General features: G+C 34.7%; 1 protein-coding gene across 1 annotated transcript; it reads left to right on the plus strand.

Annotated features, from left to right (window-relative positions):
* The first annotated feature begins 349 nt into the window (after positions 1-349).
* kcnip2 (Kv channel interacting protein 2) lies at positions 350-17050 on the plus strand. The gene is made up of 9 exons (XM_056447901.1): positions 350-428; positions 6136-6252; positions 7652-7776; positions 9229-9298; positions 9408-9478; positions 12381-12488; positions 13027-13131; positions 14854-14916; positions 16532-17050. The coding sequence occupies exons 1-9, from the start codon at positions 356-358 to the stop codon at positions 16577-16579; spliced, it is 780 nt and encodes a 259-aa protein (XP_056303876.1). The 5' UTR covers positions 350-355; the 3' UTR covers positions 16580-17050.
* Positions 17051-22015: the final 4965 nt, after the last annotated feature.

Consider the following 22015-nt stretch of genomic DNA (forward strand, 5'->3'; position numbering starts at 1 on the left):
TCATTCACATTGCAGCAGGGCAGAGCAGATGGCAGTAAGGCGATTATATAGATATATAGGATGTATATTTAGGCTCTTATAATAGCAATCATTGGGGTTTGATAGTACACTCTAAACAGTGTACACACGCACCGCATCAATGAACCGGACACCGGAGCGAACTCATAACTCCTGCACGCAGATCGACGGGAACTTTCTAATGGAAGTGTAACAACATTATTCGCACTCCAAAGCCTCACACTTAACATTCGCTGGCTTTATAGACGGATAACTCAATATTATTTAACACTATAAAGGGATTAAATGTAGGCTGTTGTATCTGACTGGGGTTTTTTTTGTTTTGCGCGAAGACAAAATGAAGGTGAAATCCAGAGATGAGAGTTTCAATACTTCTGGAGAATGTGACGGATCCAATGACCTGCTCACTGGTAAGTGCACTTAATACGACGTACATTATAGTGACAACGTGTTATGTATTTTCATACGTTTGTGTGTAAAGTTAAGTGATCTTTTGGTGTAATTATTAATATTTTTTGATACCAAACGTGTCTGAATGGCGTTTCAGTGTGTTTTTTGTTGTATGCTGGTTAGGTTTTTACTTAAATTACCTGAACATGACACAATTTAGGCTATATGTAGAATATATTAGCAATAACCTATGGTAATATTCAAATATAGGCTGTTCTCGGTATCTAGTTTTGCACACGCCTAACATGTATGTTTACATTTGTATATTTAAACAATGTATATTTATTTCCTTTCTTCATCGATTATTGTCCGACTTGTGATTTTATTCACTGAATTATGATTATAACATTGTATTTTACTTGTTAATGAGGGAAATTATATTATATAGTATATTATATTTGAGTAAAATTGAATAAATAGCTGATTTGGGATCAGCTTATTCTTTTATATTTGCTTTGTATACTGTACATTGTATAAATGTACATAGTATACTGTTTTAAGCTTATTATATCGAGATTAAAGTTATTGGTTTGTAAATTTGAGGTGAAATCACAAGTAAACAGGGGCGACACGGTCACCTCAAGGCAAGAAGGTCGCTGGTTTGAGTCCCAGCTGGTTCAGTTGGCATTTCTGCATGTTCTCCTCGTGTTAGCGTGGGTTTCCTCCTGGTCCAAACAGTCCCCACAGTCCAAAGGACACGCGCTATAGGGGAATTGATTAAGCTAAATTGGCCGTACTGTGTGTGTGTGTGTGTGTGTGCGTGTGTGTGTGTGTGTGTGTGTGTGAATGAGTGTGTATGGATGTTTCCCAGTACTGGGTTGCAGCTGGAATGGCATCCGCTGTGTATGAATGAATGAATGAATGAATCACAAGTAAACACCTAAAGTAACTAGTTAACCAACCATTTAACTAATCAAACTTTGAGCAGATGAGCTAAACACAAGTCTAAATAAACCACTCGACCCTTTTCATGCTTTACCTCATATCTTGTCATAACAAAGCTTTATAACGTTGCTTGAATAATTTATAACGTTTCATTTTATAGTCAGACTTTGTCTTTGTCAGTGTCGCAGCTGTGCCACAGCCAGCTAAAACATGTCAATGCAGCCATTACTGAGAAGTGGAACAACTGCCTTTTCCACTGTTGATAATAAAGTGCAATATAGTTAATCTAGTGCTTTAATTAAGTCTATATCTGATTATACTCTTTCTTTTAAAGGAATGCTTCACTTTATTTGAAAATAGCCTCATTTTACAACTCCCCTTGAGTTCAGTTTTACCACATTTGAGTCTATTCTGTTGATTTTCTTGTCTGGTGGGAGCACTTTAAGCTTAGCTTAGCATCAATCATTGAATCAGATTAGATATGGAGCTAATAATATGCCAAAACAATCTGAATTTTGAATTGTATTCGTTTAAATGACAGTTGTAATTTAATAAATCAGAATTTTTGTATTTTTTAAATTAGAATTTCTTATTTTGAATTTGAATTTCATAACTTGAATGTTGAACATCTGAAATGTAAGACTGCAGAAATTGGGTTTATAAAAATAGTTTCAGGTTTTCAAGATGAAGAAATTCAGAACATCAAATTCGATATTCTAAAACTCAAAACCAGAAATTCAGATCGGGAAATTCAGATTCAGCAGAAAGTAGGTCAGGGGTCATCAACAGGGAAGCGTAAATGATCACCGAAAAGTCAAACTAAACATTTTGGCCAATCACTGAGCTGCGTGAGTTTACTGGTGTATGTGAAGACACAATAGGGTATATGCCGAAGCATGCTAATAGGACTTGCCAGTAGCCTGGGTTAATCGTTTCCGGTGAACTGTATGCCAATGCAAAAATCGGCGCATTTAAGGTCTGTTTTCTTTAAAAATGAGCGATCTCCACTGTCTGAGTGATATCTGATATAAAGTGGGTCTCAGATTGTACAAGAAGCTCTGCATTCAATAACATTTCCCCCGTCATGTCTTTATAATATGAGCATTTATTTTACCCCAGTATATTCAATGGAGCTTCTGCGCTAGCCTGCTGATTCTGACGGGTGCGTGCGAGTAAACGGCTTTTTGTCTCGTTTTACGCTTGAACAGCTAAATGAATGCCAAAGTTTATTTAACTGATTGTATTTTAATTACATTACAACATCGATGCTGTAAAAGGAACCGTATAACATGGGAAAAAATACACAATAACAGGTCACCGGAAGTTTATCAGTATGTCAACAACACTAGCTAGGCATATACCCTATTCTTCAGCAAACTGACTATCGGGGTCAGCTATTTTCAGTAGTTTGTGTAATACATGCTCCAGTGATCCAGATTCATATATTTACATATGTTTACTCTTCCCTGTTGATGACCCCTGACCTACTTTCTGCTGAATCTGAATTTCTGGTTTTGAGTTTTAGAATATTGAATTTGATGTTCTGAATTTCTTCATCTTGAAAACCTGAAACTATTTTTATAAACCCAATATCTGCAGTCTAGGAGTTCAGAACAAGTTCAGAAGTTTGAAAATACGTTTATAAAAAAATCAACCTTGAAAAATTCAGTTGTCCTACATTTCAGATGTTCAATATTCAAGTTATGAAAGTTAATAAGAACTTCAAATTAAAAACTATTTTGACGGCATGTATGAATTCACATTTATTAAATTACAATTGTCAATAATTCAAATTAACACACTTCATATTCAGATTGTTTTGGCATATTATTAGCTCCATAATTAGACTATTAGCATCTCACTCAAAAATTGACCAAAGAGTTTCGAGAGTAAGGTGCTAGTGGTCTAATCTAATTCAATGATTGATGCTAAGCTACGCTAAAAATGCCCCCACCAGGAGAAGTGTCTGTCTGCAGACTGCAAGACAGGACGCAACATAAAGGGAGCGTAACTTGTAGTAGAGGCATAATTTGCACCTACCGCAACCCTAAACCCAACCATCATAGTTATTTACGTCTACACTCACTCCAAACCTTAACCATCAGTTATTAACATCTATACCTACCACAACCCTAATCACAATCATTACAGTTATTATTGTCTACACTTACTCCAAACCTTAACCATCAGTTATTAACATCTATACCTACCACAACCCTAAACCCAACCATCATAGTTATTGACGTCTACACTTACTCTAAACCGTAACCATCAGTTATTAACATCTATACCTACCACAACCCTAATCACAATCATTACAGTTATTAACATACAGCTGCGAGTTGCGGAGGCTTTCATACTTGACGCGCTTGCTGTTGTACTGTTATTTGTGACCACAGGGGGCGACCCCGAGTAGGCTAACTGGCATGACAAAATGGCTGAAGATTCAGCGAGTGGAGTTGCTGAAAATGTTCTCCATTAAGTATTTCCGCCATCTTGCCAACAACATCTCGTTTGGACATCTCGTATGGTTCAATGGGATCTCGATAACTGCAAGTTACACCTCTCTAACTTAGTACAAGTTACTCCCCCTTAATGTTATGCCTCTCTTTTGCAGTCCGCAGACAGATACACTCGCCCGCAACACTCAGAGATCGGCTGAATGGATAAAAAAATGGTAAAACTAAACTGTTTAACTCTATAGGAGTTGTAAAATGAGCAAAGTGTAGTGCTCCTTTAAGGATTTTGAATCACCTCTTCAGCCTTTTTAAGGATTCAGCTCAGCTAGCCAGTTTTGTTGTTGCCTCCGTCTTGTTTTCACCTTCAGGAGCTCCTTCATGTCTGTCAATACTCCTTCACACCAGGCCAAATGAGGCTGAGAAACGAATAACCTTAATGTTTTCAGTTAAGAGTCAATCTAGTCTCATTTGGCTGAGGCACTACTGGAAATCAACATTTAAAGGGGATCTTTAATGCCTCGTTTATAAGATGTAAGATAAGTTTCTGATGTCCCTAGAGTTTGTGTAGCGCCTGATGACATCAACTCTTCCTGGCCAGGGCTACATTCACCAACAGTGAATGAAGGAGAAGCATCTTTGGATGTAATTGTAATTGTGTATGTAAAGTTTCAGCTCATAATACCACTCAAGTAATGTTTTATAATTCTTTGAAACTGCCCCTATTAGGCTTTAATTGTAATTGTGGCGTTTCGGTGACTTTTCAAAAGAGGGCGGAGCTAAATGCCTACATTGAAGTATTGCAGCAATAAACTGAAAAACAAAACCAGAAGAAGAAGCAGGGTTCAATCCAAAAGGGTTTTTTCAGTCGGCCCAGTGGTTCAGATTTTTACTTGCCCTGCTAAAATTTTCACTGGTCCCACCAACCCCCAACCCCCCCCACCCCCTAAAAAACAAGTTAATAGCTAATTCTTAGCCACATATTTTAAATAATGTGTCAAAAATAACGTCTGTGAATTTAGAGTTTGAATATTTTAAGAGTGTTAATAAATGTATTTTAAAGGGTCACGAAACACCAAAACACATTTGTTTGAGATGTTGACTGTCATATATGTGTCCCACGCTGCTAAAAACACTATAAGGACACATATATTCAGGCACGGATTGGCTAATCGGGAGGATCGGGAGAATTCCCGGTGGGCCGGTCCGTTTTTTGGCCACGAGGGTCGGTGTCCCTAGCTGCTTGCACTCTCAGCAGTCTCACTTTTTCATTTAATAATTTATTTGACCATGGCCTCACTCTTTTTATTCGTTATTTTGCAGCAGCTCCGCTCTTTTTATTTATTTTCTCGCAGATATAAATCTCCAAACTCTGCATTTTTGTGTTCACAGCTTACAGTTCTGATCTTTTAGTCAAATTTGTATTTCTTTTATTAGATTTCCCAGTTTACATCTCGCAATTCTCTTTTTTCTTTGACATTCTCAGTTTCATTCAATCATTCATTTTATTTTCAGCTTAGTCCCTTTATTAATCTGAGGTCGCCACAGCGGAATGAACCGCCAACTTATCCAGCACATGTTTTACGCAGCAGATGCCCTTCCAGCTGCAACCCAGTACTGGGAAACACCCATACACACCCATTCACACTCATACACTACGGACAGTTTAGCTTACCCAATTCCTTTATAGCCCATGTGTTTCGACTGTGGGGGAAACGGGAGCACCCGGAGGAAACCCACGCGAACACAGAGAGAACATGCAGACTGCTCACAGAAACGCCAACTGACCCAGCCGAGGCTCGAACCAGGGACCTTCTTGCAGTGAGGCGACAGTGTTAAGCCACTGGGTCGCCCTCATTGCCAGTTTATACTTTACAATTCTCACTTTTTGTAGGAATGATTATCATATTTTCTGACTGAATTGTAAGTTTATATTTAAAGTTTGTCTTTTTTTTCCCAGAATTTCACCTTGACATCAAGTTTGTTCAGCTGTCAGCACGTAAACTTGCTGTTTACCACTATTAAGGTGCTTGGTTAAGCTTCTGAACAACACTCCATTGTAGCTGCACTTATTTTAGCATGTTTAACTAAAGTGATCTCTTATTTAAACTCACCAAAATAAAATATTCATGCATTTATTTGAGTCCGTTCTTCAAACTCGATGATCCCATTCATGTCTTGAATCGAAGCAGCAAACTGTGCCGACCGACTGTGACTGACCACCATTTGGCGAGACGTTTTGTGTCCTTGTAATACAATTTAAATGATTTACAAAGTGCTTTTGCATGGCTAAGCAGTTTCCCCATGTTCTTTGTGATGTGCGCAGGTAATCCTCCCTCCGGCCAGAGGAAGAAGAACATGAAACAGCGCTTTCTCAAACTCCTGCCCTGCTGTCATGTGGACTCCACTCCTGCGGTCAGACAAAGCAAGTCACCGTCTGTCTGTCGCTCTTCTTACTGCATGATTACACTTATTTACTTTTAAAGGGATAGTTCACCTAAAAATGAAACTATTGTCATTATTTACTTTATGACACAGATGTGGTTCCAAACCATAGATATTTACATTAGATATCGTCTATGCTATTGTTGTCTATTGGAAGGAATGCATCAATAGAGACGCCATTTTAGTATAGGGTAGCGCTCCTTTGAAATGAATGTGGGATCAAGGTGTTGTCCAGGGCCGTGCACAGGGGTTGGCCCGGTGGCCAGAGCCACTGCCCCTTTGCCTTCATTGGCTGAGGTGCCCCTCTTGCTCAATCGCGCCCGCAACCTCCCTTCACTTTGCGATCGCAAACATCCTCCCTTACTTTGCGATCTCCGCCTCCATTCACCCCCCCCCTCCCCGCCCCCACTCTTCACTTTAAGATCACAAACATGCACCTCTTCCGCCAACACCAACCCCCTTCCCTGAATCCCCCCCCCCCCACCCCACCCGCCTTTCATTTCATTAAGGGTCTGTGCACGGGCCTGGTGTAGTGGAGGACTGGCCATCGGGAGCCATAGAGGCATACACATATATGAGCAATATCACATGAGTAGCAGTGTGATGTGGCTGTATATCGGCACTGGTGGGAGGAGTGTGTTACATTAGTGTCCCATCTGTGCCGATATACAGCTATATCACACAGTGTGATATTGCGTTTATACAACAGTTCGACGACAAAATCGTGTATATAAAAAAAAAATTAAAGAGAGTCTCAAAACACTTCTGTAAGAGGAACTACTTTCTTCCGCCGTTCATTCACATCTGCAGCTGACATCAGGAACTGTTGCTACTTCACTTTAGAGCTCGTGTTTGAATGATTCTCTAGCGTAATGTCTAAAGTGATGACAAAACAGCTGATTTTGCTCATATTTTGAGATTATAAGGCTGAACAGCATGAAATGCCATCAGTCTACAGAGATATCTCCCAGTATTTCTCTGTTGCAATCAGGAGATCACAATAATTAACCCAGAACAAGCCAAAACAGAGCAAACACTAGCAGATTACTGTTGTGTTTGCGATAAGGAAAAACGATAAACACATGCGGGCATTTCTTCTTTCTTTCTGTTTACTGAACTAGTCTGCAGTAATGAAAACAGGAGACTCATCAGAAGCTGATGGCCATTTCCAGTTTTAAGACTTTAAGATGACTCCCATCTCACACTGAACACACTACAATTACTATGGTATAAATACAGCACTACAGCATACAAAAGAGAGAGATCGACTTAGTCACAGGCGTGTGTTTGGATATAACTCAGTTCTTTTTATATACAGTGGTTCTCGTGTTAAATGAATTCACTGCTGTTTTTTAAAGATCTGTATGCTTATTTATATCTTTTCATCTGTCATATAGATAGTATAGAGGAGGATTTTGAGCTCGCTACTGTGTGCTACAGGCCGGACAGTCTGGATAAACTGATGGAGCTGACCAAGTTCACCAAAACAGAGCTACAAGTCCTGTACAGAAGTTTCAAAAATGTAAGAAACTAATTTTTATAAGGTCAGATTGGGCTAAGAAGATCCAACAATGTGTTTATGATGAGATATATATATATTTATTTATTTATTTATTTATATATATTTATAATTTTTTTATTATTATTGAATTGAAATATATATATATCCACAGTCCAAATATAATGCAATGGAGAAACGAATGATAACATTAGAATCACTTTTACAGTGTTTTGTTGATGAACAATGAAAACATTGTCAGCCGATCAGAATCTACAAATATAGGGAACTACGACAGTCGACAAAAATGCAGTTATATAATTAGTGATGGTGTGGACGCTATTTATTGTGTGTTAGTGTTGATACTAATAAAGTTATCGCTATAGTTAAAGTCTGTTGTTGTGGATGCTAATATAGTAATCGTCTGTCGATGTGGATGCTAATATAGTTATAATTATAGTAATTGTCTGTTGGTGTGGATGCTAATATAGTTATCGCTAGAGTTATTGACACCTTTTGTGGATGCTAATATAGTTATCGTTATAGATATCGTCTGTCGATGTGGATGCTATATTATTATTGCTATAGTTATCATCTGTTGTTGTGAATGCTAATATAGTTATCGCTATAGTCCTCGTCTGTTGGTGTGGATACTAATATAGTTATCATTATAGTAATCGTCTGTTGGTGTGGATGCTAATATAGTTATCGTTATAGTTATCGTCTGTTGGTGTAGATGCTAATATAGTTATCATTATAGTTATCGTCTGTTGGTGTGGATGCTAATATAGTTATTGCCATAGTTATCGTCTGTTGGTGTGGATGCTAATATAGTTATCGTTATAGTTATCGTCTGTTGGTGTGGATGCTAATATAGTTATCGCTATAGTAATCGTCTGTTGGTGTGGATGCTAATATAGTTATCGTTATAGTAATCGTCTGTTGGTGTGGATGCTAATATAGTTATTGTTATAGTTATCGTCTGTTGGTGTAGATGCTAATATAGTTATCGCTATAGTAATCGTCTGTTGGTGTGGATGCTAATATAGTTATCGTTATAGTTATCGTCTGTTGGTGTGGATGCTAATATAGTTATTGTTATAGTTATTGACACCTTTTGTGGATGCTAATGTAGTTATTGTCTGTTCTTGTGGATGCTAATGGTTTTTGTCTGTAATTTATTACAATAATGTTGTTGCATTTTGATAAATTCATATTAATTTATTTGTTTCTGTACGAACAGCTCATGTCCCGTTGGTGAGGTGTGGGGCTTCTGGTCAATGCTTATTATAGTTCAGGTCATGCGTTTTCCATCATATGTACAAATTAAATAGTTTGCAAACCTTTACTTCTCCCCGTGTACAAATCCAAGGGCTCTGTGCCTTTAGATACTTTTCTCAAATCAGGTTATTGTTACTAAAGACATTGTAAATATGTTTCCAGTACTTCTTCAAACAGTATTTTGTTGTGCTGTAGGATTGTCCCACTGGGGTAGTCAATGAAGAAACCTTTAAATTAATCTACTCTCACTTTTTCCCTCATGGAGGTGAGTGCACGGAGCTTGAATATTTGTTAGTTAGTTCCCTTTAAATGATTTCAGTTCTTCATCAGAGTTTCTCAAGCTAAGTTTCATGCTTTGTTTTCTTCTTTTGAAGATTCTAGTGCGTATGCACATTTCCTGTTCGAGGCTTTCGACAGACGCAAGAATGGAGCAGTGAATTTTGAGGTCAGTTTGATTTTTATGCACTAGCCCTGTTTCTATCCAAAGATGCGAATACAATTTATGCTCAAAATGAACCATTGTTTCCATCCAAAAGAACAAAATCGTCACTTCCTGATTAACTGGCGCCAAATATCAACAGTAAAAATGGAATTTGCTGCAGTAGGAGAAGCTTTGTGAATCTTTTCCTTATTTAATAAATGACTTGCACCTCAGAGGACAATCCTGACACGCATTGAATGCGTGGTGGTGTTAGAAGGTGTGAGATGCAGAGCACAGATGCTCTTGACAGATCTGGAGGTAGTTAATAATATAATAACACTAATACTGAAATGGTTATGGCGTTTTAGAATGACCAAATCAACATTTCAGATGTTTTACAATGTGCTCAGCCACTTGATTTGTCCATTGTCTCACATTTTTATCATCACATGATCGCTTATAACAAAATCACATGACCTTTTTTTAATGCACATACTGGAATTTGTTCGGTAAAAGTGTTTCCATTGTAGTTTATTCGCATCTTTTTCTATTGAAAAAAAAGTTTATCCTACTGTAATGTGATTGGACGCTGGCAAAGAAGTGTGGATCCAAATGCAGGTTTATTAAACAGAATGGTCAGGCAATGCAACAGTCAACACAGGAGAAAACAGATGTATACGGGCAATCCAGAGTCATGGTCAATACACAGGTGAATGGTCAAAAGGCAGGAAGCAGACAACATAAACAAACAAACAAGGCAAGGGTCAAAATCGGCAAGGAAAACGTGTCATAATGTTCACAAACAGTGTAACAAGATGTGTGTGTGTGTGTGTGTGTGTGTGTGTGTGTGCTGTGGATCCTCTGACAGTGAGTGTGTGCAATCAGCGGAATCTGGAACAAGTGCGTGTGAGCAGTGCATAACTGGAAATTGTAGTCCATGTAATGACGGATTGGTAGTCCATTAGCTACCAGCGATCTGCCAGGATTAGATTGCTGGTGATTGTGACACCTACTCAGTTATGCGCATACATTTTTTTTAATGCACATTTTTTAAAATTGATGCGCATCTTGGCGTTTCCACCAAGTGAGCATAAAAATAGGTGGATGGAAACATAACTAGTGACACACATTCTAATCAGAGGTGGAAAGAGATCATACTCAAATAAATATACTGTTACTTGCCAAATAATATAGTGAAACTGTGCAGGTAGAGTAAAAGTATGAGTAAAGTCGCTCGTCTAAAAGTACTGGAGGTAATAATAATGTAATAATAATACTGAACCACTTTGATGACAGACTTTGAGATGAACAACATTTTAGATGTTTAAAAATGTGTTGCTCCCCTGGTTTGTCCATTAATGCCATCCCATCATAGATCAATGATCCGTTTAAAAAAAAATCACGTTTTTTGATGCACACTGAAATATATTCAGTAAATGTGTTTCCATTGAAGTTTATGCTTATTTTTTTCCTAATGTAAAGTAAAGTTTATCCTATTGAGTTCATTCATTCATTCATTTTCTTTTCGGCTTTATTAATCTGGGGTCGCCACTGCGGAATGAACCACCAACTTATCTAGCACATGTTTTATGTAGTGGATGCCCTTCCAGCTGCAACCCATCACTGGGAAACACCCATACTCTTTCACACACATACACTACGGACAGTTTAGTTCATCAATTCCCCTATAGCGCATGTGTTTGGACTGTGGGGGGAAACCAGAGCACCCGGAGGAAACCCACGCCAACATGTGGAGAACATGCAAACTCCACACAGAAATGCCAACTGACCCAGCCGAGGCTTGAACCAGCAACCTTCTTGCTGTGAGGCAAGATTGTGCTACCCATTGCACCGCCGTGACGCCTTCTATTATCTTGGTGTTTTTATTAAGCATTTTTATGTGACGTTTCAAAATGTGCATAAAATTTGGTTGGATTGAAACACAGCTAGTGTTTTCAGCTGTTTTTGTTATTCCATGAAACTTGACTTAAAACACAAACAAAGTAGATATTAAGCACATCATTGTCATATAAACATATCCTACAAGATTTAAAACAAATATCTGATGCAAAAACAACCCAAAACAAACACCAGACAGCTTTAAATAAACTTTAACGCTATAAAATATCTGCTAATTAACAGTTTCCCTACTTTTCCATTTATTTACACTTGTGAATTGCATTAGGGCAGTGTTTCTCAACCACGTTGCTGGAGGACCACCAGCACTGCATGTTTTGGATGCCTCCTTTGTCTGTCACACCCATTGCAGGTCTTTCAGTGTCTGCTAATGAGCTGATGATCTGAATCAGGTGTGATTGGTTAAGGAGACATTGAAAAAGTGCAGAACTGGTGGTCCTTCAGGAACATGGTTGAGAAACACTGCAATATGGGATGTTGATCTCTGCTCTGTCAACTTTGGATGTTGAAAATTCAACTCTACAGTTTAACAAAGTGACTATTATTGATGTTTATGAAATAAAATAATGCTTAATAAATAATATATAGAGAAATAAGTCTGTAGAATAACAGAGAATGTGCTGCAGTTCGTTTCAAGGTTTTTGTAGCGTAATATGCAACACCAACACAGACAATATATCATTGCAAACTATTAAAAATGTTCATAAAAGGGACTTTTTCAAGGTTAACAGTTGTTGAAAAAGAGGTCAAGCTCCCATAATGCAACTTAAAAGCAGAAATAAAAATAAAACCATGAAACAATCTGCGGAGGTGGTTCATTCTACTGTGGCGACCCCCGATTAATAATGGGACTAAGCCGTAAAAATGAATGAATGAATATACGGACTACTGTGAAAACTTTTCACTACTTAATGTAGTTTCCGACATTTAAATACAACATCATAAGGGTCACTTAATGAATATGTTCACATCACACACTCACCGGTCTCTTATTTCTGATTGGCTCTAGGATTTTGTGGTGGGCCTGTCAATCATCTTGCGTGGCACAGTCACCGACAGACTGTCCTGGGCCTTCAGTTTGTACGATCTCAATAAAGACGGCTGCATTACTAAAGAGGTAACGAGTTTAACACCCACCCACACCCACACTAATGCCACTAGCTGCATTGTAAGAAATATTTGTAAATGAGCAGTTTTCCATATTTTGTGATTGTTTTTTCATTTTACCTTGTTTATTTCTGCTTTTGAGTTGCATTATGGGAGCTTGATCTTTCTTCCAGCTACTTTTAACCTTGAAAAGTTCAAAAAAGCGACTTTTATACACACTGTTAATAGTCTGCAGTGCTATATTATCTGTGTTGGTGTTGTATATTACGCTACAGGACATTTCTTCAGACTTATTTCTCTATATATTATTTATTATATGTTATATTACTTGTAAAACATCACTCAAAGTCACTTTGTTAAACTGCAGAGTTGAATTTACAACATCAAAAGTGGACAGAGCAGAGATCAACATCCCATAATGCAATTCACAACCATAAATAAACACTTGTCAATCACAAAATACAGAAGCTGTTCATTAACAGAGACTGTTTACAGTGTGTGTCTGCTCCACTGCGGATGTGCTCATGCTGTTATTCTGTCTGTTTTAGGAGATGAATGATATTATGCAGTCCATTTATGATATGATGGGGAAGAACACGTGTCCGTGCATGAACGACAGCGCGCCTAGAGAACACGTGGAGAGCTTCTTTCAGGTGTTTTGCCAATCATTTCTTTAACAAGAGAGATTTTTAGAGCTGGAAATGCTGGAAGATTTTAAAATGTAATGTTTTTGATTTTAACATATTCATAATTGTAGTAGATTATTGATTATTTCTATAATGATTGTTTTTTTTTGCTATATCACTTTATTCCAAAATAATATAATCACAAAATTATGTTTAGATTAACTGAATTTTCTCCTAAATTAAATAAATATGTAAATAGGTACACATATTAATAACAATAGTGGTAGAAGTAGTAGCAATAATAATAATTATAATAATAATAACAATAATAATAATAATAATAATTATAATAATAACAACAACAACAACAACAATAATAATAATAATAATAATAATAATAATAATAGAAATAATAATAATAACAATAATAATAATAATAATAGAAATAATAATAATAATAACAATAATAATAATAATAATAACAATAATAATAATAATAATAATAATAATAATAATAACAACAACAACATTAATAATAATAATAATAACAATTATAATAATAATAACAATAATAATAATAATAATAATGACAATAATAATAATAACAATAATAATAATAATAATAATAATAATAATAATAATGATAATAACAACAACAACAACAACATTAATAATAATAATAATAACAATAATAATAATAATAATAATAATAATAACAATAATAATAATAACAACAATAATAATAATAATAATAATAGAAATAATAATAATAATAATAATAACAATAATAATAATAATAATAACAATAATAATAATAATAACAACAACAACAACATTAATAATAATAATAACAATAATAATAATAATAACAACAATAATAATAATAATAACAATAATAATAATAGAAATAATAATAATAATAACAATAATAATAATAATAATAATAATAATAATAATAATAACAATAATAATAATAATAATAATAATAATAACAACAACAACTTTAATATAAATAATAACAACAATTATAATAATAGTAACAATAATAATAATAACAATAATAATAATAATAATAATAACAATAATAATAATAATAATAATAACAATAATAACAATAATAACAATAATAATAATAATAACAATAATAATAATAATAATAATAATAATAACAATAATAATAATAATAATAATAATAATAATATTTTTGTATTGATGTGAATTATTATTATTGTCATTATTTTTATTGTTGATATTATTATAAATAATATTTTAGTAATAGTAATGAGTTTTAATGTAACTACAAAATGTATATATTTCATTTTATTATTAATTGTATTATTATTATTATTATTATTATTATTAATAAATATTTTTATAACTATTGTTATTATTAGTATTATATTAAATTAAGCTTGACGTATTTTTGCAATAGCGAGTAATTCCTATTTTAATATTAACTGTATAATAATAATAATGATAATAATAATAATTATTATAAATAATTATATTAAATAATGTTAAATAATCACATTTCTAGAACATTGAGTCATAGATGAGAGCTAATGTATGACCACAAATTGTATATTCTCTTAATTTATTTATTATTTTTATTATTATTTTAATCATATTAAACTATATTAATATGATGATGATGATGATGATGATGATTATTAATGCTCAGCACATATCTTTCGTTGTGAGTTTCAAGTAAATGATTTACTGATTGTTGTTGTTTTTTTCGGTTTGCAGAAAATGGATCGCAACAATGACGGCGTGGTCACGATGGAGGAGTTTCTGGAGTCCTGTCAAAAGGTACAAGGACGACACCAAAAGCTAATTATGACTCCTACATATTTTATGCTTATTAAATAAAAATGCTGTGACCTCTTTTTAGACTGAAACATAAGACTTCAACATAAGATGATAAAGACGCTTAAGGCATAACTTACACAGTCCAAACAAAATTACCTATTTGAAATGAGCTGAAACAACACAATGGGGGGGGGGGGGGGGGGGGGGTTGTTTTATGTTAAATCCACTTAAATTTGTTAAAACAATTAAGTTAACTCAATTGATTTGTTTGGACAACAGAAAGGAATTGTGTGCAACCCAACATTTTGTACAGTGCAAATCCACAATTATCAGTCAATAAAGGCCCGTTTCCACTGAGTGGTGCGGTTCGGTTCAGTTCAGTACGCTTTTATGGCCGTTTCACTGTCAAAAGGTACCTAATAGCGAGCCGTACTATACCACTTTTTGGGCACCCTTTGCAAAGGGTACCTAGCATGACAAAAGGGTACCAAAAGGTGAAGCCAGAACACTATTGGTTTACAGAGAAACGTCACTCGTGCATACACAAGCGGAGAATGAAAACAAAGAATCCACCATTTTTAAATACACAGCCGAGACATTACACCGTAATAATATATACATATAATAATGGTCCATGGTCGACCCAAGCTCAGACAAACCTTGTCATCGTCTTGATGAACAGCCACAAAGCCAAGAACAAAATCTCGTTTTTGTTTTACAAGGCGGTTTCACTTTCTCCAGAGAGCTTGCATGCGCTCGCCGCGCACCTATATTTGAAATACCGAACTTCTTGAGATGATAATAATAACGTGCGCATGATTATTGAAGAGCTTCTGACATCCGATCCTTTCAGGAACGGACAAACGGGAGAGTGAAGCGCGAATGGAGCGAATGATTCTTTCACTAACCTAAAGCACGAACAAACTGAATGTTTACTGTTATCATGTTATTAACTATTATCATCACATTTTAGACTATTATGAACTCGCAATGAAGGAATTACTTTCTAACAGAGGCTACATGTGCCCTTGGTACCCTTTAGGCAGTGGAAACGCAAGCCTGATAAAGGTGACCCGTACCGTACTGTATCATTCAGTGGAAATGGGCCATAATACATAATAAAAAGCCTCATGCTCACATGATCTGCAATAATATTTCAGGAGCAGGTCATATGGTATTATTTAAGAGTCCCAATATTGTACTGGACTCCTTTACACTGTAAAAAAATTAGTGGTGGGTCGTTATCGGCGTTAACGAGAGACTTTTATCATGTGATTAAAAAATATACCGGCAGTTTATTACAAGCTTTAAAACGCCAACTCAGACAACATACTACTATAAATATTAAAAATGTTCATAAAAGTCTTTGTTTGAAACTTTTCAAGGTTAAAAGTTGTTGGAAGAGAGATCAATCTCCCATAATGCAATGCAAAAGCAGAAATAAATGGGGAAAATATGAATACATGAAAATACAGAAAACATAATATTATTATATTTATTACAGTCAGAACGTATTAGAATATATAGAAGATGTAATATATAGGATAAATCTGATATTTTAGGAGCTGCTGTTTAATATCTGGTTTGTTTTGTGTTTTTTTGTTATTGTGCTCAGGACGAGGCCATCATGGAGTCCATGCAAATGCTGGATCATGTCATATAACTCTGAATAATGATCTATCGGCAAAAAACAGGATGAACAGCTTCGGTTTTGATTGACTTTGTCCATCTTATGCCTACAAAACAAACTGAAAATCAAAGTCAGTGAACTCTTGAACTGCAGAATTGTGAGCATGCCACGTCATTTCATATTCCCCAGGGTGAAGGTATTTCTGCTGTCAAATGACTCAGCAATTGTGTTTTTAAATATAATGCAACCATGAGATATTTTCAGCCATTTCTAGGGTTTATGATGTTTTTCATGAATCATACACTCACTAAAAACAAACTAAACATTGGATCACCTTGAAAACCTTGTTGCACCTAAATGAAGCAAGTTATTTCAACTTAATTAATGACTGAACACAGTGGTAAATTAAGTTGATTGAATATTGGTGTTTTTCTCATTGCAAAAACAGAATTTACTATTGGTAAGTCTAAATATAACTCTGTATCTGAAATAATGAACAGGATTGTTCACCCAAAGATGTTTTTTTTTTTAAGATATTTTGAAGAATGTTGGAAAAAAACAGAAAAATACACTATGGAAATCAATGGAGGTTTTTTTTATTTCCTCTAACATTCTTCAAAATATCTTCTTTTGTGTTCAACAGAAGAAAGAAACTCAGACCGGTTTGAAACAAGTGGAGGATGAGTGAATGGTGACAGAATTTTCATTTTTGGGTGAACTGTCTCTTTAAATGTTGATTATTAAACTGCAGATGATTTAAATATGAAGTCTGCGTGAACTGAGTGTCTGGGAATGAGTTTAGTTTTACTGCACACAGATTTAATGTCTCTCTGAGAGTCACTTCACCTGATTTTACCATTTCATTATGACAAACTATCAACATATCAGGAAAACACGGAAACTCAAGTGTCTTCACAGATACCTGTCAAAATAAAAGTCTGGTTTGATTACTAAATATTTAACTACTCAATGCTATTGTACAGTAGAGAGGGCTGGTCAATGATTAAATGTGTAAATTACCCAGTCATTCTTCCATGTATTAGTTTCAACAGACATTCAACTGAACTGTTGAAAACATCAATTATTTATTTCATTACATTTATAAATAATATTTTTGTAATAGTTAAATAATAAATCAATTATAGTAAGTAATAATTAAAAAAAAATGTATTGACTCAGTTTCATGTTTTTTTAAGTAATTGGACGTGTTATATGATCACTTACATTGATTTTAACCAATAAATGGACATTTAAACATATAAAATTGGAATTTGGAAAATTAGTAAAACATTAGAAAAATATTTCATTCAGATGGCCTTACATAAATGGGAACCTTTCAGTTTTTGTCAGTGAATTTTATATATGTTATGTTATGTTGTATTATGTTATGTTATATATTATATACAATATTATGTTGCTTACTATAAACTATATACTTCACAGAATGTGAACCAGAAGTTGCTTTTATTTTGGTATGAAATGTTTCTCCAACTGAAACGGAATATTGAGTAGGGGGCGGGGCTTTCTTTTTGTGCTCCTCCTTTTATTTTTCAACCACAACAAACTGTTGGAGGGGCGTGGCTAAGGATAATTCGCCCAATCCGTCACACTGACGTCATCGATGAAGGACTGCCGTTCCAGAGTGGAATAAAATGAACAGATTTTGATGAAAGATTAAGTAAACTGATTTTTACAGTGCCCAGCAGACACACAATGTCATTAATATTAGGTTAGATTTAGGTCGTCAGCATTTAAGGACAATGTAATTTTGACGTCCAACTACAATGTGAAATGACGTTGATATTTGGTCGTTTTTAGGTTGCGTTGGAAAGTGACCGAAATCCAACGTTGAGCTAACATCTTGTTACAACATCTTGATGTCATATTGACATCAAAAACTGACATTTATTCATCCGGTATGGCAATCAAAATCCAACGTCTGATAGACGTCATAGTGGTAACGTCCACACAACGTCAAGCTGTAACATCATTAGACGTTGATATGTGGTTGATTTTAGGTTATGTTGGAAAATGACCAAAATCCAACGTCTGATAGATGTCATAGTTGTAACGTCCACACAACGTTAAGCTGTAACATCAATAGACGTTGATATTTGGTTGATTTTAGGTTGTGTTGGAAAATGACCAAAATCCAACGTCTGATAGATGTCATAGTTGTAACATCCACACAACGTTAAGCTGTAACATCATTAGACGTTGATATTTGGTTGATTTTAGGTTGTGTTGGAAAATGACCAAAATCCAACGTCTGATAGACGTCATAGTTGTAACGTCCACACAACGTTAGGCTGTAACATCAATAGACGTTGATATTTGGTTGATTTTAGGTTGTGTTGGAAAATGACCAAAATCCAACGTCTGATAGACATCATAGTTGTAACGTCCACACAACGTTAAGCTGTAACATCATTAGACGTTGATATTTGGTTGATTTTAGGTTGTGTTGGAAAATGACCAAAATCCAACGTCTGATAGATGTCATAGTTGTAACGTCCACACAACGTTAAGCTGTAACATCATTAGACGTTGATATTTGGTTGATTTTAGGTTGTGTTGAAAAATGACCAAAATCCAACGTCCGATAGACATCATAGTTGTAACGTCCACACAACGTTAAGCTGTAACATCATTAGATGCTGATATTTGGTTGTTTTTCGGTTGCATTGGAAAGTGACCAAAATGCAACACCTGTCCGATGTTGGACATTGACATTGGCCTGACGTTGGATTTTGACATCAACCCGATTTTCATTTTCAAACAATGCATTGTCCCATGACGTTGGGGTACATCATCAATCTGACGTCATGTTGATGTCCTGTGCCTGCTGGGTGGATTCATTTGCACTGATAAATTGTTCACCTTAAGACTAGCAATGTGCGCTAAGCTAAATACAGTGTACGTTTTGACTTCATGCAGACTTTAACCTTCAAAAAGGATGTTAATATTTCCATTATGTTGTATTAATACGTTACTTGACATTAATGTACATTCATACACAGCATTTTACAAATAATATCACAACAGGAATGATTATTGTGGATTTGACTCAGTTTAAACTATGCAATAATTGAACACTGATTTAAATGTTTCGCATATTTCCATTTTTGCATTAACAGTTATGTTTAACAATTACACCTTTTTAAATACGTTTTATTGCATTTTTGACCATGCAATCAGCATTCGTAGCTACAGTTTTGAATAAATTATGCATATTTCTTGTGAATTGTTCATATATGTTTACTTTTGGGATCGAATGATGTTCAATATTATGTTTTTTTTTATTTTATTTAATGTTAACAATTAAATTATTGATTGCTATGCACAATGTTGTCGACTGCATTTTTATAGACCATATTGAGGAATGTAAACAATAACAACGGTCCTAATGTAGTTCCTGTTTTACATTTTTAATTTTCACAGCTTCTGAGAATCCAAAAAGGTGATAGCTGTGTGATGATAGCTGTGTTAATGTGAAGATATGATTAAATTGCTTCTTGTTACAGTTATGAAATAGTTTGATAACAAGCAGGAAATGTTTATGGGTCAATGGTCTATAAATAAATCATTAAATCCCAATTGCAAAGGTAAAGTCTAGGGGTACAGCTGCGGCTATGCACGTACAATATAATAGCAGCATTTTTGTGACACTGCACAACAATAATTAGTATTTTTACTTTGCTGTGAGGGTTGGGGCAGACATTAATAAAATACAATTTAAAGGGTATTTTAATAAATAATATGAATAATACTCTGCATAATTACTGTTTTTACATTACTGTGAGGACTGGGGTAGAGGTAGACATTAATAAAATGCAACTTAATGGGTAATTTAATAAATAATATGAATAATACTCTGTATAATTACTGTTTTTACATTACCGTGAGGGTTGGGGTGGGGTAGATGTTAATAAAATACAACTTAATGAGTAATTTAATAAATAATATGAATAATACTCTGTATATTAACTGTTTTTACATTACTGTGAGGGCTGGGGTAGAGGTAGACGTTAGTAAAATGCAATTTAATGGGTTATTTAATGAATAATATGTATAATACTCTGTATAATTACTGTTTTTACATTACTGTGAGGGTTGGGGTAGGAGTAGATGTTAATAAATTACAATTTAATGGGTTATTTAATCAATAATATGAATAATACTCTGTATAATTACTGTTTTTACATTACTGTGAGGGTTGAGGTAGGGGTAGATGTTAATAAATTACAATTTAATGGATTATTTAATCAATAATATGAATAATACTCTGTATAATTACTGTTTTACACTACTGTGAGGGTTGGGGTAGGAGTAGATGTTAATAAATTACAATTTAATGGGTCATTTAATAAATAATATGAATAATACTCTGTATAATTACTGTTTTTACATTACCGTAAGGGTTGGGGTAGGAGTAGATGTTAATAAATTACAATTTCATGGGTTATTTAATCAATAATATGAATAATTAACTGTATAATTACTGTTTTTACATTACTGTGAGGGTTGGGGTAGGAGTAGATGTTAATAAATTACAATTTAATGGGTTATTTAATCAATAATATGAATAATACTCTGTATAATTACTGTTTTTACATTACTGTGAGGGTTGGGGTAGGGGTAGGTGTTAATAAATTACAATTTAATGGGTTATTTAATCAATAATATGAATAATACTCTGTATAATTACTGTTTTACACTACTGTGAGGGTTGGGGTAGGAGTAGATGTTAATAAATTACAATTTAATGGGTCATTTAATAAATAATATGAATAATACTCTGTATAATTACTGTTTTTACATTACCGTAAGGGTTGGGGTAGGAGTAGATGTTAATAAATTACAATTTCATGGGTTATTTAATCAATAATATGAATACCCTGCTGAAAAAAACAGCATATGCTGGTAAGGTATGTTTTGATGCTGGTATGCTGGTCTTGCTGGTCTCAATGCTGGTTTTGCTGGTTTCAATGCTGGTCCTGCTGGTCTCAATGCTGGTCTTGCTGGTCTCAATGCTGGTTTTGCTGGTCTCAGTGCTGCTCCTGACCAGCATTGAGACCAGCAAGACCAACATTGAGACCAGCAAAACCAGCATTGAAACCAGCAAAACCAGCATTGGGACCAGCAAGACCAGCATACCAGCATCAAAACATACCTTCCCAGCATATGCTGTTTTTTTCAGCAGGGTAATTAACTGTATAATTACTGTTTTTACATTACTGTAATGGTTGGCGTAAATACAACTACTTGTATTTAATTAAATACAATTAATGCACAATTAAAGACATTTTTAGCCTCTTCTTATCTAAATCTCTTCTAACAACAACATTAATGCTTACTTCACTGATGCGTACATTAACATTTTGGAATAATAAAAACGTAAAGATAAATATAAACGTACTTTAATGCTACTGCTACAGCAGCCCTGTGTCCAGCAGCAGTAAATAAATG

Source organism: Danio aesculapii, chromosome 22 (genome assembly GCF_903798145.1).
Source record: "Danio aesculapii chromosome 22, fDanAes4.1, whole genome shotgun sequence".
NCBI classification, from domain to species: domain Eukaryota; kingdom Metazoa; phylum Chordata; class Actinopteri; order Cypriniformes; family Danionidae; genus Danio; species Danio aesculapii.